Genomic DNA, 23046 nt, shown 5'->3' with positions numbered 1-23046 from the left:
CTTTTTCTGAGTAGATCATGCAATGCTGGCTATTTAAACTAGCAGAATAGCCAGTTCCAGAAAACTGTTATGGTTTTCCAGAGAAATGAAGAAGTAGATTTCATAACAGAATCAACTTCAAGAAAAGTGAGTGGAGGCACGCACGATCCCGTCAACACCAAGGGACAATAAGACCAGTCAAGGAATGTCCCTGTCTGGATTAGAGGACCATACATACTGTGCTCACCAGCAACTAAGTCACCAAATGGACTTGAAATGTTTTACTTTTTTTTTTTTTTAAAGAAGAACCACACTTGAATTACTTCCATGTCCACAGTGATTTGCTTTTATTTTAATGCATGACAATTATTATTTTAAAAGGATCATGGGTTAATAGGGAAGGAACAGAAAGTGCTAAATATAGAAATCTGAGTACGGGAAGAATGTAAGAGAATGCCCCAGATCCTTTCCCCCCACCTCTCTGGTGCCACTACTTGTAAAGGAAATGGGCATTTATTTATTATTAGCCTCTTAGTGGTGCCCTTTTCTAAATTAATTTTCATATGCTAATACTTATCCTCTCTCTCTCTCTCTCTCTCTCTCTCTCTCTCTCTCTCTCTCACACACACACACACACACACACACACACACACACACACACACACACACTTCAATTATATACAACACCAGAGTCGTGCCATAACCACCTTATTGCCTTTGATTATACCAGAAAGGATTGAAATTGCAATCCTGGTAGCTGGCTGTGTCCGGGGATGGAAGGGGACAGAACATAAAACAAATGTCTTTAATCCTCACCCAAACATCTACAGTCACTAACACATGAATTGTAGGCATGTTAATCCCCACGTTGCCAAGACCATAAGAACTCCACTGAAATTTTAAGAAGGTAGAGAGAGCAGTAAACTAAGGCTTCCGACAGCCAGAGGACACCTATGGTGATCTGGGGCACACAGCTGCTCTCTCCCACTAACAGCCTCACACTGGAGACATCCAAATCCCAAGCAACTAACCACAGGGCAGAACAGAGCAGCCAAACCCTGCATGGAGTCCAAGCAGCACTGAGCCCTAGACGCCTTCCGGCTGACTCCATTTCCCGAACTCTCAGCTACATGTGTGCTAAATGGGACGTGTAGGAAGGTAGTAAGACAAGATGAACGGGACAAATATGCGGCGCCTGGTGGCACTTCCATGTCTAAACACTGACATGTTTAGATGTCTTTGATTCTTGTATGAGTCCTTGAGGCAGGCCACATGCCAGTGCCTCTGAAAACTGAGAAAGTGGAGGAGCTGAAAAATGACCAAAAAAGCAGGACTCTAGGCCAAGGAGCCACTGCTGTTATGTGCCACGCGGGCCCAGCCCTCTGCTTGAAGCAGACAGAAGTTTAAAAAAGCCAGGGGTGTCTTTGCACAGTCCAGAAGAACCAGTGTTTCAAGGGCTAATGAAAACTAGCGAATTTTACTCTCTATTTACTCTCTCGATCCACTTACCTCTTTACCCATCATCAGGACTCTGATGGCTAAGAGTTGCCCTCTTAGCCCAGACACCATGATAGTCCTTGCAAAGGGGGCATGGGCAAGCCCTAGGCTATGAGAGCCCAACACGCACAATGCTAGTAGCCAACATAGTACCTGCAGCAGTGTCTGAAGGTAACCTGCTGGGGACTATGATTGCTCATACAAGGGGCCATGAAAACTGACTTCCTATTAACCCTGTCACAGTGAGCAGAACGGAGTTGAGAACGAGCAACCAGCGATAGCCAAAATAGCCACAAGACTAGTTGTCTAGAAGAGGTTTTCATTTGTTTCATTTAATTAAGTTAAGAGACAGTATTCAACTTTACCAGCTTTTACATGCATAACTGCAAAACAAAGGCCAGGAGCTGTAGGAACAGGAAGACAGAGAGACGCTCCTTCAGAAGAGGGGTCCACAGGAGCCTGCCCATTGCATTCTTCTGAGGAGTCCTCTGCAAAGATGACTAAGATCTGTTCTCTTACTTGGCTCTGAAATTATGCTATTTGTGGTTTAAGTATTAAGTCTCTATTCTTTTGTTTTTTAATGTCTGATCACTAGCTGTAACTTGCATTTGGTGGCATTTCCATTAGTCACTGTGGCATAGTGGCTGGTTTGCACAATCCTTAAGCTCCCCACAAAATATTTTAATTTCTTTTAAATTTATTAAAAATTGTATTTTTTTCATTTTTATTAGTTCTCCAAGAACACTGTACAATGCATATTCACCCACACCCCGACTTGTGCCAGTGCTATCCCCACTTCCCTACCCACCCAACTCTGCCTGCAGTTTTTTTTTTTTTTTTTTTTGGTTCTTTTTTTTTTCGGAGCTGGGGACCGAACCCAGGGCCTTGCGCTTCCTAGGTAAGCGCTCTACCACTGAGCTAAATCCCCAGCCCCCTGCAGTTTTTTTTATCCATCAAGTTCGGTTTATTCTGGACCCATCCTACTGGATGTGTGGCCTTCACTGGAGGGAGGTCAACCCAGCAGGGGGCCACGCCCTTAAAGAAAACTGACTCCTTCTCCCAGTTGCTGTCAACTGCCAAATAGCTCCTTAGCTAGTTAATACCCACCTCTTCATGCTAGAACTCTGTATGGCCTGAGTCCATGCAGGCTTAAGCCACAGTGCTGTCCTGGTGGTTGGTTGGGTACATTCTTACTCACTAGGTGGGTGACTTTACCAAAAACATTATGCACACTAGCAGAGCAGCAACAACTTTGCACAGCAAGACCTTCCTGGTAGCCAGCCAAGGCCCCACATGGCCAGGGGCTCAGAATAGTCAGCTGCTTCTCATGAGGCTAGACCCAGCTCTTGCCCAACCCTGGATCTACTGGAAAACAGGAAGAGGACAGTGTCCACTTATTCTGCATCTGCTGATGAACTCCAGCTCTGAGTGGGATTTAATGGAGACTTCTCCACAAAATAGAACCTTTTATACAGTGTCAGGAAAAACAGAGATGGGCATTCATCAGAGTTTGTAAGAACCTGTAAACTGCATTCTTCCCCAGGTCTTGCCAGGTGCATCACATATTTTTCTTAAGGCTAAGTAAATGAGATCAAGGCATTCTCTCAGACTTGAATGACACCATCCTCTTCCTTTTCCACACCGTCCCAAATGGTTGATAAGAAAGCCATGGACTTACCCCATGGCCATACCCCATGGCCATGTGTTAAGCAAGATGAAATTATAAAACTCCACATAGAGAACCAGTCACTACTGGTGATAAAAGCATAGAAACATCATCAACCTGAATTATTTTTATTTTCACTACCCTCTCCTCCCTCAGTGGGGAAAAAAGGTTAACATGCATTGCAAAGAAAATAAAATGTAGCGAATGAAATGCCTTTTGTTGTGCCGAAATGCCTTGGGAAAGGCAGATATAATGCACAGAAAATGGGAAGCACTGAATGCCTTCCACAAAGGACACTTTCTGAAAGGTATTATCTGCTATAACAGTAATGGGTGCTATCGCTCCTTTTGAAAATGTTGTTCTTCGGCTTTGATGCATTTCCTGGTAACTTTGTAAGGATTCTAATTGCCAGGATGATTAAACACGCATTGCTTTTACTGGTTACATGGCCACCCCCTTGTCTCTTCCAGGCTACTCTGGCAAGCATAGGTTTATCTACACTTTCATTTTTCATGTACACTCTTTTTTTTTTCTGTTAAAAGTACTAGTTTCCACTGAGATGGTAAAGGATGCCCTAATATAAAGTAATGCCTCTCTATTAAAAGTCTTTCCCCGAAGGGCTTTGAAGTCAGCATGAAAGCAGGAATGCTTTTGCATCTTGTCCCACAGTGTAGGAGACTGAGCGCCGTGGTCAGCCTCCTTCACTGTGCCCCACTGCAGACTCTATGGCTCTGGCACTCAGCCCCACAGAGCAGCACCATGAGTGGCAGTTCTCCTGGGGTAACCTGCATTGAGCCAGGCTCCCCCTGCCTCCAGGTGTGTGTCTGGAGACTCCGAGTAGGGAATAGAAAAGAAAATCACTACCACTCCAGTGTGACCATTATAAACATGCAGAAAGCTAATACCCTCAAAGTGTATCCAGCAGACATGTACGCAGAGAAAAGTAAACCAGTCTCCTCAGAAGGGAAGGTTCCAGCACCTCCCACAAGCTATCAATGGAAGAAGCAAACAAGACCAAAACAGAGCCAAGTAAACACAAGCAGAAAGCATGGCTTGACCAAAAGACCGACAGAAGACAATATTCTTACATCTTTCCCAGTGCACACGGCATTTGGAATAATCACATACTGGGCAGGGAGTGTAGGTTGATGGTAGGGCACTTGCCCAGTCTGCAATACCCTGGGCTCAACCACTATCCCATACAAAATAATTATTTATCAGGTGACTTGCTCAAAAGTATAAAAACATTGAGGTTATCCTCCAAATCCATGTTCTTTCATAGTATAATGCAAATTAGAAATGTATACGAAGAACACATATTAAACATAGGAGGTCCTATGTGCAAGTTAACTATAAAATCACCTTTGATGGAAGAAGAAGCTGTGAACTGAATTTCAAAAGAATAGTGAAACAGTGTCAGTCTTATGGCTGCAGTAACACTGGGGGGGGGGGGTTGTGGTGGTGGTGCTGACTGGGAAGTGCTAAAGCCAAACGGTTTGTCCCGGTGTGGGCTTGGTCTTGCTGGTAATTGCATTGCCCACAATATCCTTAATTCTATGTTCTCTGCTACAGCCAAACTAAAGAGGAGTCTGGGAGGCAAAAAACGCATCAAGTGAGCCATCCAACGTCTTCACTGTCAGACACGCCTGTGCATGGACGATGCTGGTGCTGGGCTTTGCACTCATCTGACTGAAGGCTCTACTTGTCTCCAGCTGTGGCCGCTGGTGACAACCACTGAGCAGACATTAGCTGCACTAGCCAGGAGCCACATAGAAGCAAGAAATTCCCACTGAACCTTCTTCAGGGCTCCTCCATGCTGGCTACCCTGAAGTAAATAGTCATGCTAATCTTCATGTATTTCCTGAATGATCCAAGCTGTTGTTTTGAGAGTCCTTGTTATGACCTCATAACAACTGCTCCCCTTTCAAGAAACAGTTCATAGCCTGCTACCAGACCTGAGAAGAAAATGAATATTCACCAGAGGTGACACAGTCACCATGCAATCTAAAATGCCCAGTGCTAGGAATATTGTCTGTCACACAGACAATCCTATGTTGAAAACTGAATGGATAAGGGCAAGTCAGGGATAAGGTCCAACTAAAAGTGTGGAACCTGGAAGATGAAGGCTTAGGGTAAGAGCATTCGTTACACTTCCAGAGGAACTGGGTTCAAGTCCCTAAGCATCTATAACTCCAGTCCCAGAGAACCCAGCACCATTTTCTGGCCTCTCTAAGCACCAGGCAAACATGTATGGTGTAGAGACATACATGCAGGCAACACACACACACACACACACACACACACACACACACACACACACACACACACGACACAATTACTTCAAAGAGTATGAGGCTGTTAAACCCTTTCAATTAGAATTTTCTCTTGGTACAGTGATGGTACAGGGGGTGGTGTATTAGTGTGGCTGTTTTCTGTATGTGCAGTGTTTGCTAAAGTGTCAACAGCATGCCTTTTCAGGCTACAGATATCTAGACCAAAAGAAGTAAAACTAGATACAGGGAAATGATTCTCCAACCTTCCTTTGTGCACATGAGTTCCCTTTACTGAGTGACTCAGGATTCTGAGTTTGATGCTATCAATGGATGGGATTTGGGGAACGTGTGCTGTCCCCTTCAAGAAATATACAAAATATGGGAGACCAGGTAGGTAGTCTGCATTATTAATTAGAAATGCTTATCCCAGTAATTCACCTCTGTTGTGAATTTATCATGAAACTTGATACAATTCTCTTCTTGATAGTATGCACTTGCAACTTGCAATACCAGCACCTGAGAGGTACAGGCAAGAGTACCAGTTTACGTTCAATGCCTCAAAATGCCGGGTTACAAGCTATCATAGCAGTACAACCACTAGTTATATCACAAGCACTCAGGAGTAGAGAAACAGTGGACATATGTGTAGTTACTAATGCTTACAACACCCCTAAACTTACATAGTTCAGGGCCAAACTCAGGGAATGCTGTTGACCACAGTAGACTGGGTATGCCCACTGCAAGTAAAGCCATCAAGACAATCCACAACAGGCATGTCCACAGGCCGACCTGGTCTGGACAGTCCTTCCTTCATTGAGACAGACTTCCAAGTGACTCTAAACTGGGTCAAGATGGCAATTAAAACCAGCAGTAGAACACTTCTGTCACTACTACTACTACTACTACTACTACTACTATTACTACTACTACTGCTACTACTACTATTAATAATAATAATGCTCATCCAGTGAATATCCTAGTAAGAGCACCAGTGGAAGGGGAAGCCCTGGGTCCTGCTAAGACTGAACCCCCAGTGAACTAGATTGTTGGGGGGAGGGTGGCAATGGGGGGAGGATGGGGAGGGGAACACCCATAAGGAAGGGGAGGGGGGAGGGGGATGTTTGCCCGGAAACCGGGAAAGGGAATAACACTCGAAATGTATATAAGAAATACTCAAGTTAATAAAAAAAAAGAAAAAAATAAAATGCTAAAACATAAAAAAAAGAATTAAGCGTTTCTACAATAAGATTTCATAAAATTCTAATAGTAGCCATCAACATCCAAGTCTGTATAAAATAAGGTAAATTGTATTTGAAAAATTTCTGTAGAACAGAATGCTGTCTCTGGTCAAATCAGAATGATTTTCTGTCTGAGGCCTGATATCTCAAAAATATATATTAAAATTTAACAAAAAATAATAATGCTCATCAGTAAAAGTTGGTTTTCTACAAAAAGACAATGTGTACATGGACAATGTGTACATGTCTCTTACAGTGACACCGCTTCTCAACTTCAGATGGTTGCACCCTGAGAATCCCATCATAAATGAAAATATGGTGAGTGTAAAATATATTTAGAATAAGCTAAGGAGCTCAGCTTAGCCACAGCATCATGGGTTCTGGAGCCTGGGCTGCTCTCCTTCATGAAAACCTAAGAAAGAATGTGTTTGCTTCTGCTGGCCAGCATTGCAAGCAAGGACAGGACTACATGGTATCTTTCTAAAGCAAGAATTGAGTCTGATTCAAAGGTGCAAGCACAGTTCCCACTGACTAGATATCATTTTCACACTGTAGTGACATTGAAAGCTCTTACACTGCACTCTCATTAATATATATGTGTGTGCATTGTGAGTGCACTCATGTGTGTGTGTGATAAAGTGAAAAAAAGTGCAAGTTGAAAAGAGATGAACACAATTTAGTATGAAGCTTACACTGGGAGGGTGATGGAGCCCATGCATGGAAATAAATCAGTGGGCAGATGCAGCCTGCCCTGGATTAGTGGCTGTTTGTTTTCACATAAGTAATCCAGATGTAAACCGAGGGGGATTGTGCTCAGGAAGGGAAAATTAATCAGGCTAATCGAATGATTAATCTCACTCTGCACCTATTCCCAATTCCTAAGTACATGGCTACTATGCCTAAATTATCTGCAGTATATTTTAGGGACAGGTTAACTCTGAGGTTCACCATATGTCTGAGCTACAGTCACATGTCCTCACCCCCTTCATCTGCACTCAGCTGATCGTGAGTTTCTAATCTGCAGCTTTCATTGGCCCTACTAATACATTTGCCCAAAAGTTTCTTTCAAATGTTTACAAGAAACTATTAGCTTGAAATATTAAAATGCTGTATCTTATTCCTTTAAAATAACAAAAGAAACTAAAACACATACTATACACGTTGGCATACATGCACTATATACAATGATTCAGTTGGGTATGAGTGCACAGGAGTGATAGCTGGTGCTGTCAAGCTCTATCTTGTAGCTGCAATAGCAAACCGTGATATATATGAAGAATGCAAAAGGGAAGCATCCACTAACTTCTCTACCAAGTAGAGTCTTTAGGAGGCAGAAGCAGGCATATCTCTGTGAGTTCAAGGACAGTTAGTCTACAGGTACATATATATATATGAATATGACACCCAGAGCTACATGGCAAGAGCCTGCTTCAACAAAAAGAACAAACAACAGACCTTTGATATTGGCAGTGCTGGACTGGACATGACTTACTCTCACAATTCTCTTAGACACAATGACCTTTGTGAAAACTGCCAGAACTAAATTAGTCTTTAAAATTAGTCTTTATTATATTGTATAGTATTCCTTCATATTTCAACTCTATTATAGTATTCATTCCATATAGCTCAATGTTCATAATAATTTTAATCACTAGTTTAGGTTGAAATTTAATTTGTCTTAAGAATCTTTAATAATCATGATTCCTCTGTGTGTGCGCATCTGTGTGTGCATGCCTGTGTATCTGTGTATATTTGTGTCTTTGTTCTATGTGTGTATGCATATATCTGTATGTCTATGCCAGTGTATGTATGTGTCTGTATGTCTATGCCTGTGTGCATGTGTCTGTCTCCCTGTATGTTGTGTGTGTTTGCCTGTGTGTCTCTGTGTATGCATGTGTCTGTGTGTCTATATGTGCATGTGTATCTGTATGTCTATGGCTGTGTGTGTGTGTATCTGTGTGTGTGTCCTGTCTCTCTTTTCCTGCCTTTTTTCTCCTCTCTTTTGTGTATTACTTCTCCTTTCCCTTCCAACAGCGTGACCTAGAGTTCTGGTGAGTCTGTAACCAGCTGCCCAGTTGGTTCGTGGTGGTTTCCAGGTTGATATCTCTTCCTGTGTCCACTGCTCTCATCTAAGTCTGGCTTCTCTAGACAGAAGTGTGCACCAAAGTAAGAGAGAGGGGACAAGGGAAAGAGATGGAGGGTCTAGGGAGGGAGGCATGAAAGGAATTATTTGTAACACTGCCAAAAGGCTGGACCCAGGCAGTCCTTTTCCTGGTCTCCCCTTACCCTTCGATGGGCTTTTGTTGTATCCTTACACAAAGAGGGTATTGAACCAGCACAGGACTAATTTTGTCAAAAGAAACAAACACACAAAGTGACTCAATAACTCTTTTCTTTCTCCCAAGCCACCTGGGATTTGCAAACCAGGTATGTGTGTATATTTCTTAGTCTAATACCATTTATCAACGGGTAAACATTCTTTTACTACTCTTGGTAATTTTACTTAAAATTTCTCAAAGGGAACAGCATTGAGAAGTATCAAAGACAATATAAATCAAGTTGGCAAGAACTTTTATGTTGGGGAATGTTAAACTTTTGTCAAAATGTGACTTGTAAGTAAGCTATCCACACTTTTTCCTGTCCCTCCTTTAAAACTAAATCAGTAATAATTATATTATTACTTATTGAACACTAATAATGAATAAATAAATGAACACATTTATCATATAAATAGAAACACATCACTAGTCTTTCACATCCAGGATTTTAAAATTCCAGTATTCATTTTATTTTCATCCTGAAGTATGTCTGTCAATACATGAAGATCCTTCTGTGGTATAAAGACAATAATGACAAGGAATATTACATGTCTCTTCTTATCCTAAGTACTTAGGAGATATATCATCGTTAACTCACAACCAAGACCCATTTACATGGTTCTGCTATTCATTTTACTTCATGGAAGTAATTGAGGAAAGAAGAGATGATTTAACTCTGTAGGGTTGTCTTCTAAGGGGTGGATGAAACTGAGGGCTGGATCCAGATAGATCAACAATGCTACGATTCTCAGTGGCTGTATGTGGTGCTGCTACCTGATCAGCACTGTGTCCAACATTGAGGTCAGTGACTTCCTTTTTGATTGCACTCACAATGAATTGAGAGAAAACTCACCTACTGATGGATCTATCTAAACTTTCCCAGCAAGACAAGGATTAAACTTCCTTGTGCAATTCACAAGCATTTAAAATATGAAGCAGACATCAATAATGGTTGGGTATTTAAGGGCTCAACTCTCCAGGAACTTGAATGTGAATACCCAACAGAGGAAGGAACAGGGACCACAAGTATACATGGTCTTAGTTGAGTTGCCCAGAAGGACTAGCTATCCCACAGAAGTAAATTGAAGAGAGATGACTTTAATGTGTTGACCTGAGACACTTGCAGGTGCACCACTGGGGACAGTATCAACACAGTGTCAGCCTCAGCATAGGCTAAGAAGATATTCAGTGACTTAAGAAAGGAGGCAAGTTAAGTGACTGCCTCAATGACAACAAACTTTCTAATTAACTAGTACCCCAGTGCACTCTGCCTCAACATATGCCAAAACAATTACAGATCAAGTATGTTACTGTCCTAAGGACCAATACCCACACTGGGAACTGCAGTATCTCACCTCTAACTGCTGCTGCTTTTCAATAGAATCCATGGCGTTAAAATATCAGTAAAAAACTGCAGCTCAAAGGAGTGGCTCAAAGGAGGACCTTCTTAGACAACAGGAATGCTGCAGCTGGAGTCTCTGTTCAATGGGGCAAATTCTAGGAGTAGTTAGTATACTGAAATTGACAGATGCCACCATTTCAGTGAGCAAGCTGAAGAAGTATCTCTGTCCATCCTTCATTACAGAAAGAGGGGTATGAGATGCAACTATTACAGAGTGAAGTCTGAGCCCCTTCACAGCACGAGGGATTCCCAGAAGAGAACTATGGAAGTCAGGGATGGAAAATCTTCAGACCTGCAATGTTCCTCACAGCACCATTTGAGGGAAAGCTTAGTGCCCATGGATCTTGTCCTACATCTACAGCTACATGACCTAGAAAAAAAATTAGTTTGGCCCTCTGGGTATAAGTTTGTGCATGTGTTGAATGAGTTCCTCTCAATTCTACTACTAGTTGGCTATGGGACAATGACATGCATCTCCAGGGGACCTTGTGATATTAAATGCTCCCAGAGATGCTTCTTAGCCATTTGGATCATCTATTTCAGAGGCAATGTCATCTGACAAACCCATGTGGTAACAGTCTACCTAAGGTCACAGATATCAGAGCACAGAAAGGAAGAAAGTCAAAACTCCAAGTTCTTAAGCATTTTACACTCCTACCATTTCACTTCATATTTCCTAGACAGGTTCTTACGTAGCTCAGGCTAGCTTCAAACTTCAAAACATGTCTGAAGATTGCCTTGAACTCTGATCTTCTGGAGCACTGGGATTGTAGGTGTGTACCACAAAGCCTTCTTCTCTACTGTCATTTTTTAAACAAGGTCATATCCATGGAAAGCTTGTAATTTCAAGTTTTACCTGGATAGTTCTTTATATTACAACCACCATTCCTGTACAAATTTAGAGTTTTTCCTTGGCCTCTGTGGAGACTACAGGTAAAATGTAAGTGGGATGACTTAGTGACTGGCTGGCTGCAAATTACAAACACCTGCAGAGAAAACACTGCCTCTATGCACAGAAATGCTTGAAAGGGTGGATCTTGAGCCACCTCTGCTCTGGTTCTTAGGGAAATGCTCTGTACCCTTTTACTCCTATAATTCTGAAACTACAAAAAGCACACACTTAATCCCCAGTTCCTTAGAGAGGAGGGGCATGTCTCCATCATCCCAGACTCCAGCCTTCTCAGAAGTGGGTGATTCGCCTACCAACAGCAGGTGCTGAAAGACTGGATCAATCAAGACAGACTCCCTCTACAAATGCTGTTTACGTCTTTGTTTTGAAAGATAAGATTTCTTTGCAGTAAATACACAAAAGAAATTGATATATTAGGACTTAGGGGGATCAATGGGTAGTGAAAAGTGCTTGCAATCTACTGGTTGCAAAGGCTAGCTTGCTGTACCACTGTAAACAAGGGTAGGGCATGTTCTCAGCTGCACATATTGCATATTTACAGTTAATAAAAGTATATATTCTTACTCCAGGATATGTTACAAGACCTATTTTATTAAAATGTCTGATTACTTTAAATTTATGGGACTATAACATTTCCATTCAAATAGTGACTACTCCCAATCATAAATTTTAGTCAAAACAAACATGTCCAGAGCCACCTGGTATTTTGACAAACAAAATTTATGTCAACCTTTCCTAACAATGAAGGCAATTTTTGAGAAAAGCTGGCAGATTTCAAACATAATAAATGAGAGGATTTTTGTTCTGAAAGGAGGTTTTCATGCATTCAGTAATGAAAGCCAGCTCTAAAAATCAAAGTGACATCATAATATTTACAACGTAGTTTGGTCTCATTAGGTCTAAATTTTCTCTCTGAGGATCACCTTGACTACCATCCATGAGGTACTTGGTAGGCACTCAGTAAACCAATGTCAAAAAAATCATAAATCAGCTTTTTATCAAAACTTTCCATAGCAAGCAAAGAATGTTTACACTATCAATAGAATGTAGTTATACAAGCTATCCCAAGAGTTGCTGTTTTATTTAAGTCACCTTAGGATAATTCTTAGCAAGAATGACATTAACCTTATTTTTAGACTTTTAGATGGAAAACAAGCAATTCTTCAAGATTTTTACAAGATAATGGAAATACATCAACGATCCATCACGTTATCGTCAGTATGAAAGAAGCCTAGATGGACCACAGACTGAAATCAAGTGATAGAAAATTTTAAGAGTCAGTTAAGACAATACTAAAGCAAAAGACAAGTTGCTATTTTCCCTCTTTATTTACTTTCATTTATACCTTGAGACCAGGTTTCCTATAGCTCAGACTAACCTGGGACTCACAGTGCACTGAGAAGACCTTGTATTTTCTGGTACTCTTCCTCATGTCTATAGCCCTGGGTTCCAGCAATATAACTCCATGGCTGTTGAATGTGGCGCTACGGCGAGAACAACCCAGAGCTTCCACACTGGTCAAGCCTTTCACCCACTAAGCTACGTCCCTAGTCTCCCTTTATCATTTTGAATATAAATCCAAAACCAACTCACAGAAAGAAAGCAGAAAATTTTCTATGTACTTGGAATGCCCTGGCATCATTTTGTGACCCAGTTGTACTAGGAGACAGGATCTGTGTTTAAGAAAACTGCCACCCATTTGTTACTGTGAGAACTCATGAAGGGCAGACAGAAAGCAAAACCAGGCAAATGCATGGGAATGAAAGAAACTACCCAAGGTTTTAGGCATGAAAAAACAAAAACAAAAACCTAGATCTGTTTCACTGTTGAATCACATGAGGGCTCTGTTATTGCAGAGCCCAAGAGGCACTGGCACTTCCCTGCTCTGAGACAGACCCCTCAGTAGTCAGTGTTTGCTCAGTCTGGGTAGGACTCCCATCTCCATCCACACAAGCATGGCTCTAACTCAACCCTACCACACCTTCGCTGTTTCTACCTTAACTGTCTTTCAATAACTAGATGGGGTTTCCCTCTTTGAAAGTGGAGATGCTGCCTACAATTTTTCAAGAAACAAAAGAGAGATAAATCTTTGTGGACCTAAGGGTCATACAGTCTCTCCTCCTGTGTATTGGAGGACAGTACCCACATCTCTCAGGCCTTTCTCTCTTCACAGAACCCTAGAGCCCTAGTCCCTGCCTGAAGGTAACCTTTGGACCAGATCCAGGCATCTTCCCTGGAACTTGTCTGCAGTTTACACTGAAGACTTACATAGTGGGCATGAAGCCAGCCAGGGGCACGGAGGCAAAGAATCCATTTCATGTCATATGTGGACCTTGCTCTAGGTGACAGCCAAGTTATGGAAACACCAGCCTTGGTTACAGGGAATGAAGACAGGTGTGGAAATGAGGAGCATATTAAGAGAAAGCAATGGCCCTTAAAGTGGTGTGAGGTCCTGCACCCAGCTGAGGAGCTACTGGCTGCTGATGGCTTCTGCAAGAAGGCACAGTTTCCCATACACCAATGGATAACCCCACAGCTATGCACTCGTGGACAGCGTAATTGGACTCCAGGTTTTTGTTGTTGTTTTCTTTTGTCTTTTGGTGGTCTTGAAGAAGGCAGGGAAACAGACTCTAAAGGGGTCCAGGGAGGGGAGGGAACTCAGACGTGATTAAATACATTGCATATATGTCTATGAAGGTTTCAAAGGCTTTGTAAAAGTTATCATCCCAACATTTAAACTAAGCAAAATGTAAAAGGGACTCTCTAAGGACAAATGGGAGGAACAAAGGCAACTTAAAGAGAAGCAAGCCTTAAGTCCCTTCAGTACTCCTCCCATGCATTTCTCACCAACCCATTCAAGAGTACCTAATTCAACGTGGTTTAAGTTAGAGCGTTCTAACCTGGAAAACAAAGTAGTGTCCCTGGGGAACATGAACTTCGCACTTGTCTCCCTAGACTAATGGCACTAAAAATAGGCCATCACCTGCTCCTCTCCATTTAGGAAGGAACCAGCCAGAAGGATTTGAATTACTCACAAACAGAAACACTTAGAAGGAGCACATTTCCAAAGGACAACTGTGATGTTTTCCTGCCAGCAGTGTGAGAGTGAGGTGAGGACTTTAAAGACTGTTGGCTTGCCATGGTTCCGCCCTCCGCTCCCCCAAATCTCTCTTTTAGTTCTTTTGGTCTTATAAGTGGGGACAAGCAAGTGAGGCAGGGGTAGAGCTGCCCTCCTCTTACACCTAGGCTACCAGGATCAAAGGAGCTCCCTGCTTGGCCTGCTACAGCAGAGTGCCAGTGACGTCATGCTCTGCCACGTTGGATTATCTTTTCTTACCACATGGAACTCGATCAGAAAACAGGACTCAGGCTGGTAAGGGCACTTAGAAAACTGAGCCATGACGTAAACTTTTTTCCCCCTGACTCATAATGTGACCGCCATATGGTCCAGGGTATCTAAAACGAATTTTCAAATACCTAACAGAGTTTCTGTGCCCTTGAGGCTGCGTGAGCTGAATCTGCTCAAGACTGGTGAAAACAGGCATGTCTCTATATCCTAAGCTCAGGAAACACCGTTCAGTGGAAACATCCCACATTAGCCACTGACCAGACAACTCAGAGGCTAATTCAGACCTTGGACACAATCTATACACTCAAATCATGGTCGGGGGGCGGGGGGGGAGTTTGAACCACACTCAAGAGAAGAGAGCACTAAGAGGAAGTTACTGCCATCTACAGATTTCCTTTCAGGGCTCCAGGGAGCCAGCTCAAGATTCCTGACTGAAAATTATGAAGCAGGAAAACTGGCATCAGCTACTGGGCTGCGTTAATGCATCCAGTGATGAAAACATGCTTTGACCATCTGCAGGGAACCATGATAGACTCTAGAAAGTACACTTCTCTAGAAAGGGGAAAGCAGCGAGGGGCCCTTCCATTTTTAGCTCACTTATAGTCTCTGGAGATGAGGCATGGGCATCTGCTCAACACTCCATCACTTTCTCTCTACATGGCTAAGCACGTTAAGATTCAAAAGCCAATATGCACAGCATTATCTGGTTTTCATTTTGGCTGTCATATGAACTGCTTTGCCAAAGCAGCCTGTTTTAAGAGTTAAATAATGACCAGACCAAACTCAGAGAAGAGAGCCGGGGGCGTTCCGCGGACAGGGATGGGAGGCAGCTAGCGCGCCAAGGAAGCCGGAGGACTGCCACTGCTGTGGGCAGCGGCGCCCGGAGAAAACGCAGCTGGCCACGGGGCGCAGAGATGCTGAACCCACACACCCTGCCCGTCCACCTGGAGCACACCCTGGCAACTTTATTTTGGGCAAAGCCTTCCAAGGAAACTTTTCCTGTGTCCGCAGCTCTCACCCTAGCCAGGCTGGCCTTGGACAGGGCGCAGGGGGTGAGAAGCAGCCTGGGGCGGGACACGGTCGCCTGCACGGTCCCCTCGAAGCCACGGGGAGGCCACTCACCAGCCCGAGCGCGAAGAAGACGGCTAGCAGGGCGAGGCAGGCGCCCATGACGATGAGCAGCAGGAAGACGATGAGCGGGTGCTGCTGGCTCATGCAGTAGTAGGACTCGTAGAGCCAGTCCCGGGACCGCTGCAGCCCCTCTCCGCCTCCCGCCGCCGCTGCCGCCGCCGCCTCGGCGCGGTCCCGCAGGTAGCGGCGCCGCCGCATCGCCTCCTGCCACATCGGGGCGGCTCGCGGGGCGCCCGCCGTGCGCGCCCTGCCCGGGCAGCGCCGCTCTGCGGTCGCCTACCGCCTGCCGCCCCCGCGCCGCCGCGACCCGCCGGTGGCCCGCCCGGAGCTGTACGCAGGGGCCTCGGGCGCGGGCGGAGCTCGGAGCCCCGGGCTGGGCGCGCTGACGCGCGGGCGGGGGCCGGGGGCGGCCTCAGGGCAGCTCCCGGGCGCCGCTGCCGCCACCACTCTCGAGGGCGGGAGCCACCGGGCCCCTCGGCCCGCCTCGCCCCACCCCGCGCGCGGCGCACCGGCCTCCGCGCAGGGGCGGCGCCGGCCCGCGCCCACCACCGCCCCCCGACGGCCAGGCTGGGCTCCAGAGAAAGCTGCAGATTGGGTTCTTGCCCTCCTCCGTGCCGCAGACCACACAGTGGGCGCCCCCTCCTCTTGCTTCTGGACCCCAGCCAGGCAGATTGGGGCTCTAGCGCTGCTCTCCACTACAGCAGAAAACAGCCTGAGGGCTACCGTTGGGCTCCTCGAGTCTCTCACCTGGCTGCCAAGGTTCCCACTGCCTCTCCATGATCTCACAAGGCAGCAGTGAAAAAGGCTGCCATGCTCTAACCCCCCAACCCCTGGAGAGGGGTCCCACATCCCTGACCACTGCCCCTCTGTAGTATCCCTACTTAGAAAAATTTGGCCTCTTTTTCACTTTCTCTGCTATAATTTGACTCCCAATACAGGGCAGGAGTTAGGTCCCCGCCAGGACTTGTGGTAGTCCTCTTGAAAGAATGGCCCCCATGAACTCAATTCCACCATAACTGAAGATACCTGTGGTCCTCAGGCAGATGGCCACTCCTGTTCTCTGCCCTTTGCTCTTCACACCTTAGCAGTGAGTGCCCCGTGGACCTCGGTGTTTGCTATCACAGATCTCCCTAGAACCCTTTCTGTGTGGCAGGGATGGCACAGAAGTTGGAGCAAGGAACAGGAATTGTCCTCCTTGGAGGCAAGGTTGACCTGGGATTCAGTCACCCCATGCATGCCACTTGCTACTTACAGGAACCAAATGCACGAGGCATGGGGGACCTAGCTAGATCCTTCATGGGCGGGCTCGGCAGGCATTTGTGCCTGCAACTTCAACCTTTGTTGTTCTTTCTAGTTTCTAGATGACAGGTCTAATCACTGATCTTCAAAGGGCTTCTTCTAGAGGGTTCCTATTTTCCTGTCCTTCCATCCAAGAACCCATAAGCCATTTTCTCCCCAAATCATTTTCTAAGGAGTTCACAACACCTCATCAACAGCCATTTTTCATTCTTTGTCAGCCCCAGGACCGTCTTGCCTTAGACATGTCCCCTGACTTCAGCCTGCCTACCTGAGCTGGCTACCAGCATGGACAGGTAGGCTAAATAACTGCATCTCTCAAATGCTGGGCCTAGGCCATGCACAGAGACTCAGACTCAGGGACTTCCGGGGATTTTTATTTTTGACAGTAGTTCATGTCTTCTGGATCCAATGAATGAAGACACAGCTTTGTTAACCTCTGCAGAGGTCAAGGATGGAGTTCATGAGAGAGTTGGCTTGAAATCTGGGACATATCAGTCTTCCACACCCAGTCCTGGAGGAAATCACAGATGGGAGGGTTTCTCTTATATCACCCGCTATTCCCATTTCATTGCCACTAAGGGGGTCCTAACAGTAGAAGCAAACTTGTCATGGAGGCTCCCTCCTCTGTTAAACAAAAGCTTACCCTTTACCACACATTCCTACTGAGTCCCAACCTCTCCTGAAGGCACAAACTCTCTGATTGACTGGTCCCTTTCTTCTGGACCAGCAACCATAAATCCTCTATTTTCAGGTTTTATAGGTGTTTAGACATCCCGAAAGTAAGGTTCAGCAACAATAGCACTAATGAATAGAATTTATAAATAGCCAGGGCTGGTCTGCTTGCAGGAAGCTTGGCAAAGTGGGCTGTGCAGACTCTGTGGGGAAGCTGAGAACCATCCCAGGGCAAGACTGTCTGGGTTAGGCAGAGCTGTGCATTTCCAGTCCTTCCCTACTAAAGAACTTCTGTTACTTACCTCCTCTCCAGCTCCCGTTTCCTCACTGATAGCAGTAAAAAGCCTCCTCCTTCACCCACACGAGAAGGAAGAAAAGATAATCCGAGATCTAATGAGGGAACAGTAGTGCTTAAATACTTTCTTTCCTGTAGCAGAAAAATGTGTTTTAGTATCCACTGTCCATGACATATGTGGTAAGGAATGACAGCTGAAGGGAATATTTTATAAAATATTTTATAAAAGTAAAATAAAGGCAAAACCTAATGGGAAAGACCCTGCCTGTGCCTTTAGGAGATGTTTAATGTCCCATTCTTTCATTTAATTAAACAAATATTTTATTTTGTGCCTACCATGCATGCACTAAATGATACTGGGAGGAAAGTGTAGGTAGCCTGAGGCCACTGGAGGGCTTTCCCATGTTCTTAGAAAGACAGGGCTCCATGAAGCAGCCAGGGACAAAATCCAACGTTCCTCCTTGCTTTGCTCTCCCTCTCCTTTGAGCCTTAATGGAGACACCATACACCAAGGTCATAGGAAGGAAACACCATGACAGTCAAGGCTGTATCTGCCTCCTCTGTAATTTTCATTGGGGTTTGTGGATCTGTTTTGTTTGGGGTGTTTATTTTTATGGGAGCCTTGGTCAATGTTTCCTATGCAATACTAAAAGAAGTTAACTATTTAAAAATGAGTGTTACTCTATCAGTGTTTTGGTATCCATGGGACAAAGAATATTTTACAGAGTCTACAATGGTTTTTACTCTTGAAAGAGAGACAAAAGAAGAGGAAAGATAACCCCTAAGCAGCATGAGACAAAATGAAAAATAACCTTTAGCAGGAAGCCAAGACATGAAATATAGGCTTGTGACACTAAAGGGGCCCTAAGGAGTCCTCTAGCTCATTTCTACGCCTTCAGGTATCAGCACTGCTGCAAAGCAGCAAGGCATGAGGAGCAAGGGGGCTTTGCCCGTAAGTGTGCCCTGCATCAATCTGTGACAAAATATACAAAGAAAAAACTCTGGGGGCTCTAACTAGGCCTCTGGGAGGAATGAACATTTGGAAACGTCACCTTCCCTGAAACACTAGAGGGCAGCCTTCTATCTTGCTAGGGAAAAGCAGCAGGCAGGCTTTCTGGGGAGGGATTCATGTGCTTGGTGCAAGGTTCTGTTACCTTCACCTTGAATTCTTAATAATTTTCAAAAAGGCACCTTGCACTTCCATTTTGCTGATGGTTTTACAAATTAGAAAGCCAGTTCTCCCAGCAAGCTGTATCCAACAGTCTTCCTACCTTCCCCAGTTAAGTGGAACCTCAGAATATTATGGCTGAAGGCAAGTCTTCTCTGCTCAAGACTCCGCCCACGCCTCCTAATCAGATTCCCATACCTTAGGCCGCGTCTCATTGATTGAAAAGAAAGTTATCACACTGAGGGGCAGGTTAATGCACAAGTGAGTTTTACTTTAAGCAAGCCCATCTCTTCATTCCTATTTCAGACCCAGTTGGATTAGTTCAGTCAATAAGGGTGTTGCCATGCTCCTCCCAATGTTCACAGTGTCCACAATGATTAAATAAACGCAGGCCAGGAAACACACTAAGGGCAGAAGTGGACACGTGCCAGCCAATACAATAATACAGGTGAACCTAGCATAATGCTTGCCTGTGTGTTCATGTCTCTCTCTGGATTTACTAAAACATATATATAAAAAGGATGAATGATCTGCTAACTGATTCATCATCACTGTGGAATATGTTTTATGTACTCAGCTAACATTTACATTTTTTATTGAATCGGACACTTTTCTTTGCTGTGGCCAAAATCGCTGAGACACCTTAAGGGAAGGATTGATTTGGGAACATTGATTGGAATTTAGAGATTCCAGTTCATGATCAAGGAGCTCTGTGCATAGAAAGGAGAGAGGAGGAAGTCTCATAATGACAGATAAGTAGACGAACAGGGTAGGAGTAGAGAGATGGAGATGGAGTTGGGGACAGAGATAAAGAGACCAAAGAATTAACTCACTGATGAAAATTGAGCTCTTTAATGGTTAATATTGATTGTCTATTTGACAAGGTCCATAGTCACCTAGGAGACAGACCTCTAGGCATCACTATAAGAAAATTTCTAGACTGAGTTCATTGAAGTGGATAGTATCATTTCAAGGGCTGGGGTCCTGGGAAGAGTATGTAGGAGAAACCATCACTCATCTCTCTGCTTCTGACTGGATGCAATGTGACCAGCCACCTCTGGCTCCTGCTACCATGGCCTCCCTCCTGTGATAAACTCTGCCTTTGAACGGTGAGCCACAATAAACCCTCTTCCCTTAGGTTGCTTTTGTTGGTTATTTTGTTGCAGCAATGAGGAAAGTAACTAATATAGACCCTCATGATCCCATTTTAGTGCCTCCTGCTGAGAACCAAGACCTGAGTTTTGGCAAGGGTGTGTGGAGAATATGACACTTCATACCCAAATTATAGCACTGAATGCTTTTAAAGTTGTTAGGGAATATTCTAGAAACATCCTTATATTCAAGTATAATATACTGAGAGATCATAGCACAGTGACTGTTCCATTCAGATAACATAGATTATGGCTGTGAACCACTGTAGACTGATTGATTCATGGCTTTATTTCTGAGTTTGTAAATAAACCAAATTGACCACTAGTTTATTCCATACTTTCTGATACTAACTGTCAGTGTTCGGATAATAACTTTCTTAAAGTCGATTGTACATCCTTGGAAAAAGCAGGTAAAATCTCTGAGATTTAGTTCATTTATATTTGAAGTGATGAAATAGCTTATTTATTATAAGTTGTTTTCAAACAAGTTTATTCTAAGTAATGGAATGACTTTTAACCTACCGTTTTGGATCAAGGAGATAACTCTTCTATATCTAATTAAAACATTAAAGGTAATATAAATTGGACTATTTGTTTAAAAGTGTGCTAGTTTTTTCTGTTTGTTAAGTGCTATTTACTTAAAACCATTTCTTCTAAGAAAGAGAACACATTATTGGTGGCATTCCCAGTCAACTTTCTGCACAGTCTTATTTTTGTTTTAATGCAATTTGCTTGCTGCCATCAGATGGCAAGTTCAGTAGTGGTAGAAAACTTGGATTCCTTCTGTACAATGTTATATCCCCATTGGGGATTGGTTTTAATGCTTTGAATTAATCTGATCCCTAAAATCTGGAATCTGTTTGTCCCAACATTGAAGATCCTTGTCCCAATTGATTTTTGATCGATCAGTAAAGAGCCAACAACCAATGGCTGGGTAGGTAGACTGAGGTGGGACCTTTGGATTTGTGTTGGCTAGGAATTGATGGGAAGGAGAGGAGAATCACCATGATTCAGAGGGAGATGGGTCAGATTTACAGCAGCAGAAGGAAAGTTATCCAAAATGTAGGTGAGAAGGAATGTAGGTCCTGGAAGAGGTGCCCAGAAGATCTTGGGCAGCAAAGACTAGGGAATTTCCCAAAAGGAGCCAGGGCAACAAAGATAAAATATAGAATTAGAGGGTGTTAAACCAGGATTACAGGAGGCAAATATGTGCTAGTCACTGGGAGGATTAGAACTGCCCAGCCTTTGAGTTAGTCAAGGCATTTAAGATTAAATGTGTGTGTGTGTGTGTGTGTGAGAGAGAGAGAGAGAGAGAGAGAGAGAGAGAGAGAGAGAGAAACAGAAACAGAGAGACAGACAGACACAGAGAGAGAGACAGACACACAGAGAGAGAGACAGAGAGAGAGAGACCGACTTTCATTCTAAAGGACTCTGGCAGGTGCCTGGGAGCACAGCCAATCTGGAGCACAAGGCAGTATTAGCTAGACTCACTGCTACATGTCCCTATGACCATAATTTTCAAAATACATAGTGAATTGATGGATGCATGGATGGATGGATGGATGGATGGATGGATGGATGGATGGATGGATGGATGGATGGATGCATGGATGGATGGATGGATGCATGGATGGATGGATGGATGCATGGATAGATGCATGAGTGGATAGATTCATGGATGGAGTTATGAGTGAATGAAGAAAGATAGTCTACTTCTTTTAAAAAGATCACATAATGCATGAAAAATGACACGATTCTCTAATCATATGCCAGGTTTCTAGATCCTAATGGGGCTGTGTTAATATGTGTCCATTTGCTCCTAAATGAAATGGTATCCTTCCTTCACTGCATCGTTAAAGAGCTTACCATGCTTTGGACTGTAACATGGCAGGATTTCCATTAAACATTGAATGCCCGTTGCTATGAATCCCACTTGACCCATCCAGCAGAGAGTAACAACACATCTGAAGTTAGATCCTGAAGATTTTTCAGCACAGTAAATGTGTTCACAACAAGTGATCACTTAAAGAAAGTATCATTTGGGTTAGTTTTACCAAGAGAAAATGGCATTTGGTGCTGTGAGTTCCCAGTAACTCATTGTGGAAAAAAACAATTGCAAGAGATATGTGTACAGCAGCACAGCGTTTTGAAGTATACAGTGAGGGCTGCATCTCTACAGACTGAAGGACATGGACTTGACAAAAAAGAAGCAGGGGTAGAAGCAAGACAAACTCTTAAGAATCTTCTTTTGTGAACTGGAAGAGCTTGAAGGGGCTCGAGACCCCAAAAGTACAACAATGTCAAGCAACCAGAGCTTCCAGGGACTAAGCCACTACCTAAAGACTATATATGGACTGACCCTGGACTCTGACCCCATAGGTAGCAATGAATATCCTAGTAAGAGCACCAGTGGAAGGGGAAGCCCTGGGTCCTGCTAAGACTGAACCCCCAGTGAACTAGACTATGGGGGGAGGGCGGCAATGGGGGGAGGGTTGGGAGGGGAACACCCATAAGGAAGGGGAGGGGGAGGGGGATTTTGCCCGGAAACCGGGAAAGGGAATAACACTTGAAATGTATATAAGAAATACTCAAGTTAATAAAAAAAAAAAAAAAAGAATCTTCTTTTGTTGCCACTAACTGGCAAGCTCCTACATCAGAGTCATTGTTGCTGCCCCACCCCCAAGGTCATATGAGGAAT

The 23046-nt window shown here is 44.0% G+C and overlaps 1 protein-coding gene across 5 annotated transcripts in view; it reads right to left on the bottom strand.

Moving 5' to 3' along the window:
- The window catches only part of Adcy2 (adenylate cyclase 2), a 446592-nt gene extending 430327 nt beyond the window's left edge, over positions 1-16265 (bottom strand). Inside the window, exon 1 of one of the 5 annotated variants that reach the window (NM_031007.3) lies at positions 15755-16265. In NM_031007.3, the coding sequence (NP_112269.2) occupies positions 15755-15976 (222 nt within the window). In that variant the 5' untranslated portion in view covers positions 15977-16265. The remainder of the gene's footprint in view (positions 1-15754) is intronic. The other 4 variants (XM_039092044.2, XM_039092038.2, XM_039092032.2 and 1 more) reach the window with 4 other exon arrangements.
- Positions 16266-23046: the final 6781 nt, after the last annotated feature.

The sequence above is a fragment of the Rattus norvegicus genome, chromosome 1 (assembly GCF_036323735.1).
Source record: "Rattus norvegicus strain BN/NHsdMcwi chromosome 1, GRCr8, whole genome shotgun sequence".
NCBI classification, from domain to species: domain Eukaryota; kingdom Metazoa; phylum Chordata; class Mammalia; order Rodentia; family Muridae; genus Rattus; species Rattus norvegicus.
The sequence above is the reverse complement of the archived record's forward strand: the minus strand, read 5'-3'. Positions and strand labels throughout refer to the sequence as shown.